Source organism: Brachyhypopomus gauderio, chromosome 8 (genome assembly GCF_052324685.1).
Source record: "Brachyhypopomus gauderio isolate BG-103 chromosome 8, BGAUD_0.2, whole genome shotgun sequence".
NCBI classification, from domain to species: Eukaryota; Metazoa; Chordata; class Actinopteri; order Gymnotiformes; family Hypopomidae; genus Brachyhypopomus; species Brachyhypopomus gauderio.
Genome location: NC_135218.1, coordinates 15,772,902 through 15,790,309, shown reverse-complemented (window position 1 = coordinate 15,790,309; position 17,408 = coordinate 15,772,902). Strand labels below are relative to the sequence as shown.

Sequence of the window (17,408 nt, the reverse complement as noted above, 5' to 3'; positions counted from 1 at the left end):
AGTGGAACATCTTCAAAAAGGAATGAGGTCCATGCATCATCCAGCTGGACTCTGAAGTGTTTAAGTATGTTATTACCAACATGTTTTACTGATGGGATAATAAGTTGACAGCATCATCTAGGACTTCCTTAGGAAACCCACAGTTAAAAATATTGATACTATTCCATACTTCTGTGGAGGAAGTCTTCATTTTTACTGCAAATGCATTTACGTTGCTGTAAGGGGAGTTATTTCAATGGAATATGAAGAACTGTATTGCAAATAGGAATGAGAGTCCATTGGTTTATAACAAATGTTATGTCTTTCAGTATTTCCAAATTTCACAGAAACATCTGAAAACGTCATCCTCAACCGCCAGGATGTAATATTTTCCATGTGTATTCAAAAGCTGGAATCTGGAGAATATTGATATGAATCGTTGGAGCTAAGGTTCCAATCAGATGATGGTCATCAAACCATGAGTGGCTAGTGATTCAGTACGTTCACTGTACAGGGCGTCACAACTTCCGAAGGACACCAGACATCAACAATTAGCAGAGGCCACAAAAAAAATCACATTATCCATATTTTAGACTCCAAATGATCAGAGACCGGAAATGTTATTATAGCGGCTCAGAGGAGATCTCACCGGTTGTGATAGACGACTGAAGTGTATGCCTCTTTGGAGAATTCTCCACAGCTGGATTTTCCAAAGATCACCTGAGGAGCAAGTTCCCATTCACTGATGAAACACACTCATACATTACGTCACTGAAGATGCAGTTCAGTCTATTTTACATTTAATTACATTTTTTTTTTTACACGTGCTGCAATTTAGACATAATGCACATACACAATGTAGCGTCTTACACAACACGCGTGTCCACATGTACGCAAGCAGGCAGGGGAGGGCACTTACAGGCATGGCATTGCTGGGGTCCTCCCCGTTCATGAACTGCACCTTCACCGTGATGTTGCGGGCGGAGCCCTGGCGGTTGGCAAAGTTCAGACTCTGCGGGTTGACATAGAGCAGGTTCCTAACACGCACACGGGGGAGGAAAGATGACAAGGTTTAAAAACGGCGCATTCAAAATGCAGCTTCAAACCGAGAAGCATGGTTTGTGTAGACAGCAAGCTGCAAGATAGCAAGCCATATTTACTCTGTATAGTATTTTCCTTGCTCTGTGGGAAGAAGTATTTAAAGGGCTAAAACGGTTTATTACATTTCTTCCTTATTGAACAGTGACTACTAGAAACATATTTTCATTCCTGAAAGTGCCTTCACAGTGAAATGAAATGCCATAAATACATTTCCTATCCAGTGTGTAAATGCCACTGGGAAGGTCAGAGCTGCTCCAGCATGGGCTCATCTAGATGACAGAAGACTCGTGGGCTTGCCATATATACTTTAATACGCCTGTGTGGACAGCCAGATGGAAATATCTTTATGCCTTTGTAATTTTTTATATTTTTTATATCCATCAATACTTGTGTGCGATGCCTGTGACCCGTATAAGAGAAGAGAGCTTTGAAACACAGTTGATTTCCTCACCAATGTCCACAAATAAATCCAACAAGGCTTTCATCTACACATAACTTCTCATTTAACCCAACACTAGCAACAATATGCACATGAAAGGCTGGAAAACAAAAAAGAAAAGCATTGGAAATGCACCACAAGCCACCTATAAAGTCCAGCGTGAAACCCAGACTGCGGTTTAGTGTCCCTAGAACCGTCAAAGTGACTCTGGAGCACAGCTTGCTACACTGAAGCACCCAGCTGGGGTGTCGCGCCACAGTGGTCACTGTGACGTGGAGCTCTGCCTCCTGGGAGCAGCAGGGTCACGGCGGACGCTCAGGGAGCGCACGGCTCTCATGCACCCCTTCAGCGCTGTCTCGCTCTCCACCCTCTGTCTCCATGTCTCTTCTCCAACACCGCCACTGTCTCACGCTCTCGCGGGGTCTTTGCTCCAGCACATAAAAGCAGCAGGACTTTTTTTTTCTTAGCAACACTGCGACCAAAGAAGCAGTATGACCAATGACACTGCAGTTAGAATTGTCCACAGCAGATCCTGTACGCTGCATGATTTAGAGGATGACAACAATGACAAGCACACGATTGTCTTTATCGTCTTAGGATTCCCCTCGAGATAAGGTGATTAGAAACAAATTCTGGAAAACCAGGTTTCGATGTCTCCAGTTCCTCTATAAACAGATGCATGATTAAAAGGTTTGCAAAAAAAAACAAATAATTCTTTAACCCTTCGGTTTGTTAGGACACCCAATGCACTCAGCCAGGCCTCCAGCTACGCATGGGGAGGACGACAGTGTTTGCTCGGTCTACAGCCGTGTACCAAAGGTAAACTGCAGGTCACAAATCGCGAAAAGGGGTCATTTAAGAAGACCATGTAGAGCTATTAGAGAACACAGGAAATAGCATTATGCAACAAGAACAAGGACACAGTATCCCAGACGCAAAAGCCACTCTGTCAGGGTTCATCACCACAGTCCAGCTCAATGTCATTGTGCTGGGGCCCAGAGTTGAACATTTCTCTCCGTTTTAACAGCAATGTTGCAATGTAATGAATGTGGCTTCTGGATATTTATGCATTTAATTACTTTCCCTATGGTCCAAAGTGAAAACATATGTTTTATCTCTTTTTCTAAGCGAACAACAAAAGAGTGGAGAGAAAGATAAAAGTAACCTCTTACTTCTGAAGTCACCACACAGATCAGGCTCTCGGTGGACTCTCCCATAAACCCCCTTGTCAATGTCACAGCATGTCTGCTGGACCCAATCAATTTTTCACAAGCCACAATAGATATATTTCACCCGATGCCACAAAAGCCGGGATCTGCTCCTGTCTCATACCATGCCTAAATCAGACCAAGGAGGCAGAACAAGCTACAGCACATGTGAAAACACCACTTTATAATGCAATAAGATTTGCCTTAAGGGACATGATCTCTTCAAGAAAGAGATGATGTGGAAAAATTTACATCACAAAATGAGCAAAATAAAAGAAACATAAAAAGATCTTAGTAAACCCACATACTGAGCATTACAGAAAGACCAATCTTCTACAGTGATGAGCTCCTCCTCATCCCCCATGCCCCCATGGAGCTCCAGGTACTGTGGAAAATGTAGATTCATTCTGACCTGCCCGGGGAATCAAAGTTCACGGAATAAATGTGCGTATGTGTGTATATACGTTGTTACCATGAACAAATATGTACCAGTGTTGGACTGAGGTGTAGATTTAATAGCATTACCTGAACTTATCTAAAGAAAACCGAATGAACTACCTTCAGGACATTTTGTCTGTTTGTATTCCAAGATAATTTGACTTGCTGCATAGCAACGACATCAGGCTAATCTGTGAAATCTGTTTAGTTTGTTATGTAGGCTTACTTGCAAGAGAGATGAGACAGACGACAGTGTGTGCATATATGACAGAGAGAGAGAGAGAGTGTGAGTGTATGTGCGTGTATCTGCTGTGTATCTAAACATAACCAATTAACATTGTGTGTGTGTGTGTGTGTGTGTGTGTGTGTGTGTCTTGTAGCTCTGACCACTCTCATTTCTACCCGATCCCCCCAAGAGTTTGTTTCCTTTTGTCAGAAGCTCATGTAAAAAACCAATATGCACAGCACACACTGCACATTTTCAAACTTGCCTCATATCACGCCCTGCCAGAAGTCCTGAACACTAGAGCGGGTCCTCACACACAGGCGTGCAAAGCTGCACCCGAGAGCTGATTCAGCAAGCCATTAAATCAGACCAAGGAGGCATAAATTGCACACTTTCATTATTAATTCCCACCTCGCCATCAGTCGAATGTGGCTGTGGCGGCGATGAAATCGATTGGCCAAGTGATTCATTGGCGCTCCGGTGACACTGTCCATTTCTGCTCATCCGCCCCAGTCGGACCACAGGGTTGGAAGAGCAGACTGTGTGTGGTGGGTGGTTCTGGTGAGCTGTTGGAGGGGCGGGGTTGGTGTGCACGCTGCTATCATTTGTTTGCTCTGTGGAAGCTTCCTGGGAGGTTTTTTTTGTAGGCAGATGAGAGTTTGCAAGCGTAACCCGTTTAACGATCAACAAACCCCTCCTCCTCTCCCTGCACAGCGGTGTGTGTGTGTATATAAGGCTGTCCTGTTCTTCACTTGTCATTCTCCCAGGAGGGCAAAGAGAGAAGAGAAAGCAGAATCGAGAGCCCCAAGTACGACTGGAACGAGCAACTGGGACTCTCTAAAGACAAAATGAAGGTGGCCTGCTTGCTTCTCCTGGGAAGCTTGTGCACCATAAAAGCAATCCCTCGTTCGACGGTTACGGAGGGGCCCTTAGTCAGAGGTCCGCGGCCCACGGAGGCCAGGTCTCCATTCGCGATGCTCGACGACGTGCGACTGCTGGCCAACGGTCTCCTTCAGCTGGGGCAGAGCCTTCGGGAGTTCGTGCACAAGACGAAATCGCAAATCAACGACATCTTTCAGAAGCTGAACATCTTTGACCGCTCCTTCTACCAGCTCTCACTCGTCACCAATGAAATCAAGGAGGAGGAAGAAGAGCTGAAGAAGACCACAACCTTCCTAAAGGCCAATAATGAGGAGATTCGGAACTTGTCACTGGAGATTCACTCAAAGGTCAACAGCATCCTGCAGGAGCGTAGCCTGTTACAGACTAAAGTGGGGAGTCTAGAGGAGAGGTTGAAAGGCCTTTCTCACACCATGGTTCCCCCAGAGCAGCTCCAAGACATCTCTGCACTCAAGGTGAGTGGACCCATTTCAGACATCACATGGTTTGCCTTAAGTTCGGTCATCCAGCTGTAGCTATGTAAAATCCACCTGTAACTATTTAGATTTATTTCATATATGATTTAGTGAATCTCATTCGTTTGTTTCACATCTATGATAACTGAACACATGTAAAACTAATTCGTGTAAATATAAAGTCCAGATGTATGTACACTTGTCCAATAAAGTATGGGACATGGTAAACTGCAAACCCCAGTGCATGAGCACCAAAATGCAAGTCTTGTTGCAGGACGTGATCGACACTCAGGAGAAGACGATCAAAGACCTGCTACAGTCAGTGAGAGAACAGCATGATCAACTCAACTCACAGAAAATCAAAATCAAGAGCCTGGAGGAGAAGGTATGATGTTTAAATGGAACAGTACAAAAAGCTTGGGTTACTGAGTGGGTAGGCCATTTCATTAAATACCTGAGGTTACCCACAGCTAACTCTCGGACACACAACATTTTCGTTTCAGCTTGGTCCGAACTCCTTTCACGAAACTGCTGAAAAATCTCCAAATCCAAGTCTGGAGCAGCCAGACATTTTAGAATATTTGACAAGTAACTCAACCGATTCGACCACGGACACAAATGGTGAGTCAGAGATGAAGAATATATTTGCTGTATGGACCACAGTGCACGTTCGTAAACCACTCTGGATAAGAGTATGTGGTAAATGTCCTAAATGTCGATGTAGGCCAACACAGACAAATGAATTCTTATACATCTCTCTTATACATCTAATAACATTTGAAATGTGTGTTGCAGACTTTCCCACAGACTGTGGTGAAATATTCAGGAGAGGCTCAGCAAATAGTGGAATTTACTCAATCAAACCTAATCAATCAGAACCATTCAATGTATTCTGTGATATCACCTCAGGTAAGAGACACACACAGTGCATTCAAAATGATTCAACAAAAATGTTTGCATGCTAACTGCAGACAAGGTCCATGGCATTGTACAGCCACCTGGGTCCAGACAGTACTATTCTTATCCATTCATTCCCTTGCAGATGGAGTGGCCACAGTCATTCAGCGGAGAGTGGATGGGTCTCTAGATTTTGATCAGAACTGGGACAAATATGAGCTTGGATTTGGAAAATTGGAAAGTAAGTAAACAATGCAAAAGATATATAGGAAATGACAGCACTAGAAAGGTAACAACCCAGGTTAGCTCATTATATGCTACCACTATTCTTACTCAACATGATATGTTCTGACAGCATAAACGTGAACAGACTTAGGTCCTGTGCCCAGGTCTGGATCAGTCATGATTTTATTGGTGCAAATGCAAAGGAACTCTCCCTTTTTGGGCTTTACTCTACAAGGTTTCACAAACACGGCTGATCAACAGTAACTGATACAGAATAAGGCTGGCAGAGTACATCTCTTCAAAAATCACATGTTGCCATAAACGGAGATCATTTTTGTCTATCAAATGAACTTAAAAAAAAAAAAAAGGAAATTCAAATGAACACACACACACACACACACACACACCCAAAGTTATTTGCCTCTTTGCCTGTATTTTAGAGGAGTTCTGGCTGGGCTTGGCAAAGATCTACTCCATCACCAGACAGGAGCGCTACATCCTAAACTTCCAGCTGGAAGACTGGAAAGAGGAGAGAAGATTCGTGGAGTACATGTTCACCCTGGAAGGCCCTGCGTCTCACTACACCATCCATCTTACACATCTGTCTGGAAATGTTCCTGTTGCCATAAGCAACCACACGGGCCTGATGTTCTCCACCAAAGACAAGGACCTCCACGAAGACACCAACTGCGCCCTTAACTACACAGGTAATAAACTCTTCACAATATTTGCACAAATTCTTTAAAAAACTAAATTAGTCTGGACGAAATGGCATTTAAACACAACTGAAAACTTTTCAGATTCAATTTTGACTAATTGAAATTATTTTCAGGTGGTTGGTGGTTTAACGCGTGTGGCGACACCAACCTAAATGGACGGTACACCTGGATGAGAACCAGGAGTCGTACTCCACGCAGGAAAGGGATCTACTGGAGACCTGGCAGACGAAGCTCTTATATCCTCAAATCTACAAAGATCTCCATTAGGCCATTGTCATAGCTGCAGGGATCACTCAACCTGTGGGTATGGGGGTGGTGCGTGGGGGGCCGTGCTCTCGATTAATCCAAAAAGGTCACACAGGCAGCAGAGACTGTGGGCAACAGAATTTTCTCCATTCTTCTCCATTCAAACCAAAATGCTGTTTCAAAGGATGATGTACCAGGTCAACAACTTCTCACTGTCACAGATGAAGTAAATGTTGCATGTGAAATGTTAGTGCAAATAATTTAGAGATGCTCTGAAGATTTGGTGATGAACAACACAGATATAGCCAAGCACACTTCTAAAGTGAAAACCTATCGCATGCCATTATGAATTGTGATAGGTTTTCAAGCACACTTCTATTACTTTGTTAAGCACCTACAGAAATCAAACTACTATACAGAAATGCACGTTTAATAGTCTAGTTTTTATATTGCATTTTAACTTAATATCATATTTAAACAGTGTTCATATTTGAGCTACATTATTCCAGCAACATGCTACAATATTGCTAATTGTTTGCTCCTTAATGTTACTGAGTCATATTGACTCCCAATTTCACAGTGGGCACACCCAATTGTACAGTATATTTTTTTCTTTATGGATATCTTTAGAAACACTATTAATCCATTTTTGTAGCAAAAATAAATAAAATCTCTCCAACAACGCTCCAAGCTTTTTGAATATCAACTAAACATCAATGCTAATGGAAAAAAGTTGAACGACCCCTTGTCAGTCATTTTTAGTCATCGATTTAATTCAGTGGGAAGAAGTTAAAATGTGGAATAACTTGCATTTAATTATGGGGTTAAAATGGGATTCTCCCAAATGTCTCCCAAGAAAGATGATGAGCAATTAGGCTCAGCTGAAAGACAATGGCATGTCCAAACATCTTCAGCCAGCATGTCTGGACACGAGGCTGCCCAGCATGGTCTGTTTTCATGTCGTGCCAACCACGTTATCTACCAACAGACAAACATGTCCTTTGTAGAAGGCTATGTCAACATAACTCAATGATAAAGGTCTTTGCCTCAGAGGCCATGACTGAAATAGCAGTTTAAACCTGCGTGATTAGGCACAAAGATTTTCAGCATACACTTACAGCTAACAGTACGAGGTCCATCACAGAATTTTTAAAATCACAAGCTGCACTTCAAGCAACACAAAACACATGTGTGGCTCACATGAACAGCCATGGGTGGAACTGGAACACTGTATGAATGACCCATAAGTCAAACTGCCATTGGATCAGTATTTGGCTAGAACAGAGCACAGCTGTCATACCTGTACGTGGTGTTGGGCACATAAATGTCCTTGGCTGGGAACTCCAGAATCTCCCTGGTTGGCCGTACTCGACTGTCTGGATATGGTTTAACCTGCAGTAACTCTGGAGTCAGACAGTAGTGGGGGTTCTCAGGTGCAGGGGAAATGTCGATCTTCAACTGAGCTGTAAGCATCAGACAGAACAGACATGTACTAGTGACTAAGGATATTTTATTGAAATCATTTAGCCATTAACTTCCATTAATCATTAAATTAGGTGAATATATATATATAATCTGGAATAGCTCATTTGTTAATAAGCAAGAGTAGGTCTATTACCAGAAATTTTTTTGTTTTTAAGTCTCTTAACTCAGCTCGTCTTACCTGTGATGGGCCGAAGTCTTCGTAACACGGATGAAGGGCGTCTCATGTCAGCCAAGAACTTGTACAAATCTTCATCGCTTAGCCGATCTCCCTCCTAGCAAAGAAAGGAACATGAAATCATGATAATTAGCAATCTCATGAATTTCACTGCATTAATGTGAATACCTGAAAGCAAAGCAATCGATCTATAGCTACAAGAAAAAGTGGAGTTCAAACAGCAATTCATTCAAAAGAATTTATTTAGAGTCTACTGGTATTTTTAACACTCTGCATACAACCCTAATGCTTGCTAAACAAACTTAAAAAATGTCGCAAAAATGTCAATGTAAGGTCAATGAAAGTAATCAAACGCTTCTGCTACACAAAGAGCACGTTTTGGACTTTACACCTTAACCTTTGTATGCTGTAACCCGTAACATCAACACTGTCAATGAATAAAAAAAAAAAAGGTCATACACTACTCCCCCTACCCCCCCCCCCCCCCCCCCCCCCCCCCACTACCCCACACCAGTTCTCCAATGGAAGGTCTCTAACATCTCATGGATCAGTGGCTGATGCTGCCAGCACGGTAGGGAGGGGGAGGCAGACCTGCTTGAAGAAGTTGGTGACTGTGAGAGTGGCAGGCCTGAAGCTGGTCAGATTGCAGAACTCGTCTCCACTGGTCGTCCTTTCCAGAGAGCGGCGACCCACAATGCTCGAGTTCCTCCGCTCTGACCACGATCCCTTCCGCTCTACTCGGACACAGTGTCAAAAAATGACCCCAACATGGAAGCTCACATTAAACGTTAACCAACGTTTTAACTAACGCACAATACGTTTTCCGATACACACGTCTAACTGGTTCTTCTCAATCTCAACACCAAACGCTGAGCAAATTGCATGGCGACAGCACAAACACCAGAACCGCCACGGCGGAACGCGTAGACGTCAGAGAGCGGACTGACCTGGCAGGCCCATCTCCAGCTCGGTGTCTCTCTCCAGGCTGCCCGCGCTGTTCACGATGTTCATCAGGTGGATGGCGGTCCAGGCGAAGGGCATACGGTAGCGTCCCAGGCGCTGGCAGAACTGCTCCGACTGGGCACGCAGTTTGTCCAGCTTCTCCTTGTTCTGCAGAACATGGGGAAACATCTCAGGAACCACCACCGCTACGTAGGAGCACGGCTCCACTAGACGAAGACAACGACGACGATGACAACGGCGACAATAACAGTGGTGGTTTATTTATATGGCGCTGTTCTTCAACCCAAGGCTGCTTCAGATTAAGAAAGCTATTTGTGTACAGGCGCAGATGAAGGTTTTGTGGTCGTATGGTCTTACTTTAGCAGCGTCGGACTCTTTGAAGACCATGTAGGGCTCTGCACACTCTCCAATGTCTCCTTGCTGTAGCACCTTTTCAAGCTGGGTATTCGCAGACCAGGGATTAGCGATCATAATAATGAGTTAAATTATTACTTATTAATCGCTTATATGTCTGATTCAGTGGGCAGTCGGCATTATACAAACACTTACTCTGATGACTAGGAAGACATCTTGGGAAGGGTAAGTGATTGAGAAGATGGCGGAGCGTGCCAGTGTAGAGATGGCGGCGGACTGGGTGTGAGGGCGCAACACGGCCTTGGTTTGCTCAGAGTTCAGGTCAAAGAAGAAGTTCTCCGATATCTGAAAATAAATGACAGGGACGGGTTACAAATTCATATTAACATCAGAGAGGAGCCACCGCAATATGGTGACTGCTGCCCTCTAGTGTTAGGATGTTGAGAAGCACCTTTCTATTGTTACCACTTCAAGAGCTTTTTAACAATATATATACAAACAATGCAGTCTGTAAATAATTGAATGGAAAGTGATTTCTGGAGCTTTGGCCAGCCATTTTCCAGCACATTAGAGTTCGAATGAAACAACAACTACCATGGTAGTGGAGATTGTCAGCTTGAACTTGTATGTAATATGTAAGGAGCTTCCATAGTATTTAAATTGGATTAACCACTTAAGACATTTTTGTACATTGGCTCCAAGAAGAAATTAAGAAATTGAACAATAGGCTGCTCAGGACTTTCTTGACACGTGCATTATGGGAGAGCTACACAAATGTAGGCAGGTATGCAACTGGAGCCTGTCACCGCTGAGTCTCAACATGGCCGCTAAGAACCGTCAGTAACAGCAGACTAACAAGAGGCTGGTGGCAAAGCATCAAGTGTCAAAACTGACTGACTGACTGACACAAGGCTGAGGTGTAACAATGCCCTCATGAGATTAGCAGTAGCAAACAACCTGTCAGACCAGGGAAGGAAAGAGCAGTGAGTGACTGAGGAATTCTGTCAGTCTTAAAGAAAGCTTGTGAAGGACACTACCCAGAACATAGGCTTTACGCTTTAGAGTTTAGCATAAAGAAAATAACATGATCTCTGAGGGCTTACAAAAAAATTTTTGTAAAACGAGCAAGAACTGGAAATAGCTGAATTACAGGACTGGCAGAGTATCGTCAGGGAAGGAAGATACCCTGCATCTATTTTCTTATCTTCTCTTCTCTAAAGACTGTAAATGATCTGCAACACCAAACTCCAAAGGCGACAAAATTCATGTAGCATTATGCCATTTTATCAGATTACTCATTTCCTCCTGAAATAAAGAGACTATATATATAGAAAAACCATGACTTCAGCCATGAATTAAACCTGCCATTCTGGAGTTTAACCTCAGTTACTGCTTAATTTCAACATCTAATTACTTATGGAGCGCACTGTATGTGAAACACTATGCCAGAGACAATAAATTCCATCAAACGCCAAGCACACCTCCAGCTCCCTCAGGTACCATTCCAAACGTGCAATGCAATAGTTCAGCACACACAAACTAAAACACGAAAAAGAAAGAAGTACACAGCATTAAAAACCGAAGCTGAACCACTGCCTTAGTATTCATGGGATGCCTCCACTGACCTTTACAGTACTTTAATAGCCTGGGTTAAGGTCAGTTTTAACGACTTTGCAGAAGCGTCCAAGTTTTCGACCAACAAAGCAGCGAAGTGGGCGTAACTGCTCACCTTTTTCTTTTCCTTGACATCGTATAAGGCCAAACTTGCGAATATTGGCTCGATTTCAATCTCAAACCTTTGAAGAAACAGCAGAGTCAGCACAGAAGAGGAGTTCATATTAGGTTTTAATGGGCAAGACGACGAGCGGGGGACTGCAAAGGCACGGCCCTCCTCCACTCACTTCAGGGACAGGCACTTGACGAGGAGGCGCTGGCCAAAGTGTTCCTTTGGGACATCGGGTACACAGTGCCTCTCGATGGGCTCCTCCTTCAGAAAACAAAATCAGAAAAATAACAAAAATTCAATATGAAAGAAATATAATCTAAACTTCTGAACATGACCATTCCAAATGCAGTTCAAACACATGTAGCAATATATAGAGCTAGTCAAGTGCTTTGCCTCAAAGTCCTTTTGAGATTCATGGGAAAAATTTATTACTCCTGCATTTACAAAATTTTTTTTTTCAAGCCCGAATATGTACCTGTGAAATTTTAATTCCCATTTCAGTCAGACATAACGTTAAGTATACAAATGAGCACCATAGATCCTTGGCTATGCTAAGCTGTTGGAAGAAAAAGGTAAAAGGTGCCCACCTCGTCCAGGGCGGGGTGCAGGGCGAAGAGCTCTCGGTGCCGGTTGGCTTTGCGGTGCTCCTCATTGTGCCGGTCGATCTCATCGTTGGGTGCTCGGTCGAGCAGGTGCGGGAGCAGGGCGTCGGGCTGCGAGTTCTTCAGGTCAAAGATGCTACAGGCCCAGCTACCCCTCGGAGTGTCATCGATTGACATGGACCTGCGCTTCAGCTCGTCCTGCAAGATGGGCGGACATGCGATCAAACACACACACACGCTGAGAGACCCGGAAATGCGTCTGCATCTCCGCCGATCCGACATATTTGAGAGGATTACCTGATCATCCTGATAGCTGCTGGGATCTGGCAGCTCGTCGGACTCAAAGACCTGCTTGGGTAAACCTCTCTGCCTCTCCTTCTGTTTGTCCAGGGTGTTGGGGTTGAAACCTGTACCCAGCTTATGGTATCTGTGGCACCATTTAAAAAGACGCATTAGACATCACCAGTAAACAATCAAACCTTCACAGTACAATTAAGCGGGAAAAGGACACAGGTGTGAAATGTCGACAACATAACCCCAACAAACATAATCTGCATATGTGGCATTAAGACTGAAAAATGTGTTGTAGTCTCTTCCTATACAACAACTGTGCATGCTTTAGACACGACCTTTCTCGTCATAACAATCTACCAACAGATAAAGGAAGCACCAGCATTACATAACATGTGACAACCAGATATACTTTGTGCCAGTTCATGTTAAAGCAGGCAAGAACAATGTTCTTCATGTACCCTGATGGCACAATGCCTATCAAATGCAGTGAAACCTTTCAATCTCCAGCACAAAGGAGGGCTTTATGAAAGTCCTAAACCCACGGGATCAGGCTGTAAACGACCTGTAATAGTAAGAGATGCAGCTTGTACTTTGTCTAGTGTGCCACTGTTGCTCAGCCATAACAGGATGTTTACAGTCAATCTGCTACCAGAGTTAAGTGAAGTGCTGCTTTTCCAAAAAAAAAAATGAGTAAGACATAGAACTTGATAGACTGCTAGGATATACCAGAAGATCACCGACACGTGATGAATAAGAAACCGGCTAAAGGCCAAGTCTCAACAAGTCACCCTTCCAACACAAAAACCAAAAGATAAGATTTCAAAGAAAAGCAGGAGCAAAGAGAATCATAAGGGCATAAACATAAGAAGAGTGAGATGAATAGCTTAGGCTTTGAAGGTCCATGCTCAAGTGTACAAACACAAATGCACGTCAGATTCTTAGGGAAAAAAACAACCTTAGCCAACCTCAACTGTGTGTCAACATAACCCAGTCCCTGCAATCCGAGCCCGGTGCTACAATGGTTTTGCTAAAACACTAAAAGCTAAATTATGGAAAAGAAAAGAAAGATTTTTACTTACTTGCGGTTGACCACGACCCAGTCCTCCGTGTAGGACCTGATACAGTCTCTCACATGAGGATCATTGTCCCTGGAGAAACAAGACATTGAAGTCAGCATAACAAACCCATCACTATGGTGACAAATACGAATAATCTGCAGATAAATCAGCACCCTTGGGGGTTACAAAGAGGCTCCAAGAATAATATATAGAGAAAAACAAATGTATGTGTATATTTTCTATATTATATATATATATATATATATATATAAAGCAGTGCATGGGGAATTCTGAGCAATGCAGTGAACCCCCAATACAATGGGATGCTGCAGAATAAACCCAAACCTCTGCTGAATTGTTCAGATCTAAAGAGGTTTCATCAGGTTCAACCAACACTTACACCATCAGCATGAAGCTTTATTCTATCAGTTAGCATTAGAGGACCCACAAATATAAACTATCCAAATATCCAATTTACACTGCTATAATATTCATCTGTTCCTCAACACCATTTTAAACCAGAACTTAAAGGCATGCATTGCTCCCAGTAAAAAATCTATAAACATGATGAGACGTCACACTGTCACTGCATGAAAACAGCACAGCTTTAGGGTGTAATGATGGGCATTATGGCAGTCATGGTCTGGTGGTAGGGAATGGAGGGTCGTGGGTTAAATTCCCCGACCTGAGGCCATGACTGAGGTGCCCTTGAGCAAGGCACCTAACCACAACTGCTCCCCGGGCACCGGGCTAGGGCTGCCCACCGCTCTGGGCACGTGTGCACCACAGCCCCCTAGTAATCACTAGTGTGTGTGAGCGTTCTAACTGTTCTAAAAAGCGGAGGACACATTTCGATTGCGGTTCAAAATTCACAATTGAAAAATACGGCACACATTTTACAATTTACATTATGCCCATTAATGTCTAGAATCTCCTTGCAATTACATGAACGTCACAGGTTTCTGTTCTTGTTGTGCTGTCCGGTGTTGACCAAAGGAGGACGAGATCCCTCTTCCTCACACTATTAGATGTTTTCACCACCGTCACCACCGGTGTACTTATCAAATTGTGCTGACGTTGTCTAGAGTGACATTTTCCCTGTTATCGCTGTCCGGGACAGTATTTTCAGCCTCCCCACAAACCCTTGCAGTCATGGTCTCCACAATGATCCAGTACAGGATCACTGTGGAATTAAGGAGAGCCAGTCTGAAGAAAGGAGTACATCGCACACCATTAAGTCTATTACCAATTGACTCTCATGAAGAGAACAACTGGATGACTAAAGAGAGATTTCTATTTCAGACACATTCAGAAATTCTAATGCATTCTAATGTCCAGACAACTAAATACATCAAGAGCACCTTACAGCTGGACATAACAGAGAACAATGTTCAGATTATGGTGTTGTACTACTATGAATTAGATTTTTTGCCTACATTAAATAACTTGAATTCTGTACACCTTCAACTTAATACACTTCTCCTTAGGGAGAAAAGACATCCCCTAACATATCATTTGTAATACAGTTATAGTTTCATTTTTCTCTTAATCGCCATGTATACTCCAACTCATTTTGCGATTGAAATCCATTTTAACCACATCATACAGGAATAAAACAAGAATATGTGAGCATCCCTAGCCTAGACACACATGTACACACGAACGGACACGTGCACGCACCCTGCCTCTGCAACGGCTTGGCCCAGAGTGCGACACTCTCGGGGTGTGTAAAGAACTTCGATGTCATCTGGAGGGAACTCGATCAGATCTCTCAGAGGTCCTGACTCTATGATGGGAGGGTGTGTAATCAAATACTCCTCAAAATCAACTGGTTCCACAGCTTCGGTCAGTGGGACCTGCAGATGGAGAGAGAACAGAAGAGGAAATGCCGAGTGCAGCCCAAACAACATCTCAGCGCCCATCTCAAATCAACCATTCTGCATGGAGCATCTGAAATGGGTTGGTGTTCACCCCCATGAGTTAAAACACACTTATGTGAGTCTTTTAAAAGGTGCTTTGCTCATTTGCTCATACAAAGATGAGTGAGACAGCGCGCTCGTTTTAAGGCTGTAATCCTTGAAGTGACATCACCATTAAGTAAGCCAGTTCTGCTCCAGTAAGAAGTCAGTTTGGTACCCTCACAAATCAGCTCGTCATCTCAAGGCATCAAAAACCTCAAGGTGACAGCTATAAAATGCACCACAGGGGCATTGCTAAACACTTCATATCTTTTACATTATTTTAGATTTTATGCAGTATTGTAAACACTTTATAGAATGGAATTTTATTTGAATGAGTGACAAAGCCCATAAAATAGCTAATGAGTAACTGCTGTAATTGACCAACGTGCTGAACAGATTCAGTTCAGTAGCGGACATGCTCATCTGTTCGGAACCAGATTAATTCAGACTACACTACACAGTTCTGTATCATACTCACTGAATGGCTTGCCGTGTTCCCACCCACACTGAGGTTCTTGAGGAGCTGAGGAGAACCTCCATACTGACCAGCAATCTGCTTCCTCACTTCCGCAGCAACAGTCCTGAACGGCAAAAAGGCAGAGGCAAGTGTGAGAATCATGCCTCCAAGACAAAAGTGCAACAGGCTACAAAGTGTAACAGACTGAGAGACATCCATCGCAAGAAACCTCAACGATCTCACTTCATGCAAAGGATTAATTACTCGTATACAGATTATGAATTGATTAACCCACACACGGGCTACATCTGAGGAATTCATTCATGGTTTTCATTCATCTGAGTGCATGGCTGAATTTACAACGCCATAAACAGTACAGAGAAGCTACACCAAGCTGCGGAGGAGGAAGGAAAGACGGCCTTTGTTCTGAAGCAGACGGAACAGCAGCTTATGCGGCCGCTGTTCTTGCAGTAATGTTCCTTTCTGAATCACCCAAGATGTATGAATCTGCATGCTTGGGAAGTCACCATTTACAGCAGTTAGGACATTTACAGCAGTTAGGACATTTACAGCAGTTAGGACATTTACAGCAGTTAGGACAGCATATGCCCTTGTCTGGAGTGACGTACAACAGAGCGTTGTTGTGTCTGTGGAAGAAATCCTCATGCTAGCACATTAGACCAGAGACCAAGTATATCATTAAGATTGTCATTAACCCTAAAAGACAACGAAAAGCTATGAAATACAAGATATACTATAAAATACTACCCAAAAAGCATGAGTTACAAAATGTAGTCCATATTTGTACTTTTACTTGATTTCACAGCCTAGGGACAGTCACATAGAGCCTCACAGGAACTATTTTAGACATAGCTGTCAAGATGTAAAGACAGAGTTCTAAAAATACATTGTTTACAGCAGCTTTATTCTAGTCTACTGAAAAGATTTAACCATCCCCCTCACACAAGATGGGCCACGTTTCAGAGCCACCAAGCAGAGAAAAGAAGCTTAGAGCAAAGCAGTCTAGCAGTGCCAAAAAGGCTAATTTACAGTGGCCATCAAAGTGGCACTCTACTAAAGCATCTCCATGACAGAAATTACACACACGGAAATAGTCTCGGGTACTCTCAGACAAAAACATTAATCACATGAGAGGTTATAAAAGAGGTTGCTTTAAGGTCAGGGGAAGAAAAATATTTCACAAACGTGCTTCATTCAGAAAAGCCTCAGTGAACAGAACCAACAAGCCGTAGTACTAGACCCAAACAGTGAACAGAACCAACAATCACACTGTTAGCATCCTTATTGATTCTGGATACACCTTTATTTACACTGGGCATTCCTCAAAGGGGGCGAGATAATTACCAGCTTGTTTACGGAGAGTCTAGTTACAGGTTGTTCACAGATTGACTGGAGGTAATGATAATGATAATGTATAAACATGCAGTAATTAAGAATAAGAACTTGCTGTGTTTTTTGTTGTTGTTGGGTAAGGAAGAA

At 43.2% G+C, this 17,408-nt stretch overlaps 2 protein-coding genes across 30 annotated transcripts in view; one reads left to right on the top strand and one right to left on the bottom strand.

Annotated features, from left to right (window-relative positions):
- The window catches only part of dock7 (dedicator of cytokinesis 7), a 39,242-nt gene that overhangs the window by 20,167 nt on the left and 1,667 nt on the right, over positions 1–17,408 (bottom strand). For all 29 annotated transcript variants that reach the window (XR_013132811.1, XM_077014882.1, XM_077014883.1 and 26 more), the window contains exons 2-16: positions 15,930–16,032; positions 15,171–15,346; positions 13,512–13,580; positions 12,436–12,565; positions 12,124–12,336; positions 11,712–11,797; positions 11,540–11,606; positions 10,006–10,155; positions 9,814–9,894; positions 9,441–9,603; positions 9,085–9,227; positions 8,497–8,590; positions 8,134–8,296; positions 899–1,016; positions 629–699 (exon numbers count right to left, since the gene is read on the bottom strand). Coding sequence is in view for 28 of the 29 variants with exons in the window: in XM_077014882.1 (XP_076870997.1) it covers positions 629–699; positions 899–1,016; positions 8,134–8,296; positions 8,497–8,590; positions 9,085–9,227; positions 9,441–9,603; positions 9,814–9,894; positions 10,006–10,155; positions 11,540–11,606; positions 11,712–11,797; positions 12,124–12,336; positions 12,436–12,565; positions 13,512–13,580; positions 15,171–15,346; positions 15,930–16,032 (1,827 nt within the window). In the remaining variant the exon portion in view is untranslated. The remainder of the gene's footprint in view (positions 1–628; positions 700–898; positions 1,017–8,133; positions 8,297–8,496; positions 8,591–9,084; positions 9,228–9,440; positions 9,604–9,813; positions 9,895–10,005; positions 10,156–11,539; positions 11,607–11,711; positions 11,798–12,123; positions 12,337–12,435; positions 12,566–13,511; positions 13,581–15,170; positions 15,347–15,929; positions 16,033–17,408) is intronic.
- angptl3 (angiopoietin-like 3) lies at positions 4,073–7,517 on the top strand. Its single transcript, XM_077014891.1, has 7 exons — positions 4,073–4,746; positions 5,021–5,131; positions 5,250–5,367; positions 5,542–5,655; positions 5,789–5,884; positions 6,309–6,575; positions 6,701–7,517. The coding sequence occupies exons 1-7, from the start codon at positions 4,240–4,242 to the stop codon at positions 6,865–6,867; spliced, it is 1,380 nt and encodes a 459-aa protein (XP_076871006.1). The 5' UTR covers positions 4,073–4,239; the 3' UTR covers positions 6,868–7,517.

What these genes read in the sequence shown, in the direction of transcription:
- angptl3 (XM_077014891.1), top strand. Translation starts at nt 4,240, where the DNA reads ATGAAGGTGGCCTGCTTGCTTCTCCTGGGAAGCTTGTGCACCATAAAA. An exon ending in AAGACATCTCTGCACTCAAG is followed by an intron (nt 4,747 to 5,020) that starts GTGAGTGGACCC and finishes GTCTTGTTGCAG; the next exon opens with GACGTGATCGACACTCAGGA. An exon ending in CTGCGCCCTTAACTACACAG is followed by an intron (nt 6,576 to 6,700) that starts GTAATAAACTCT and finishes AATTATTTTCAG; the next exon opens with GTGGTTGGTGGTTTAACGCG.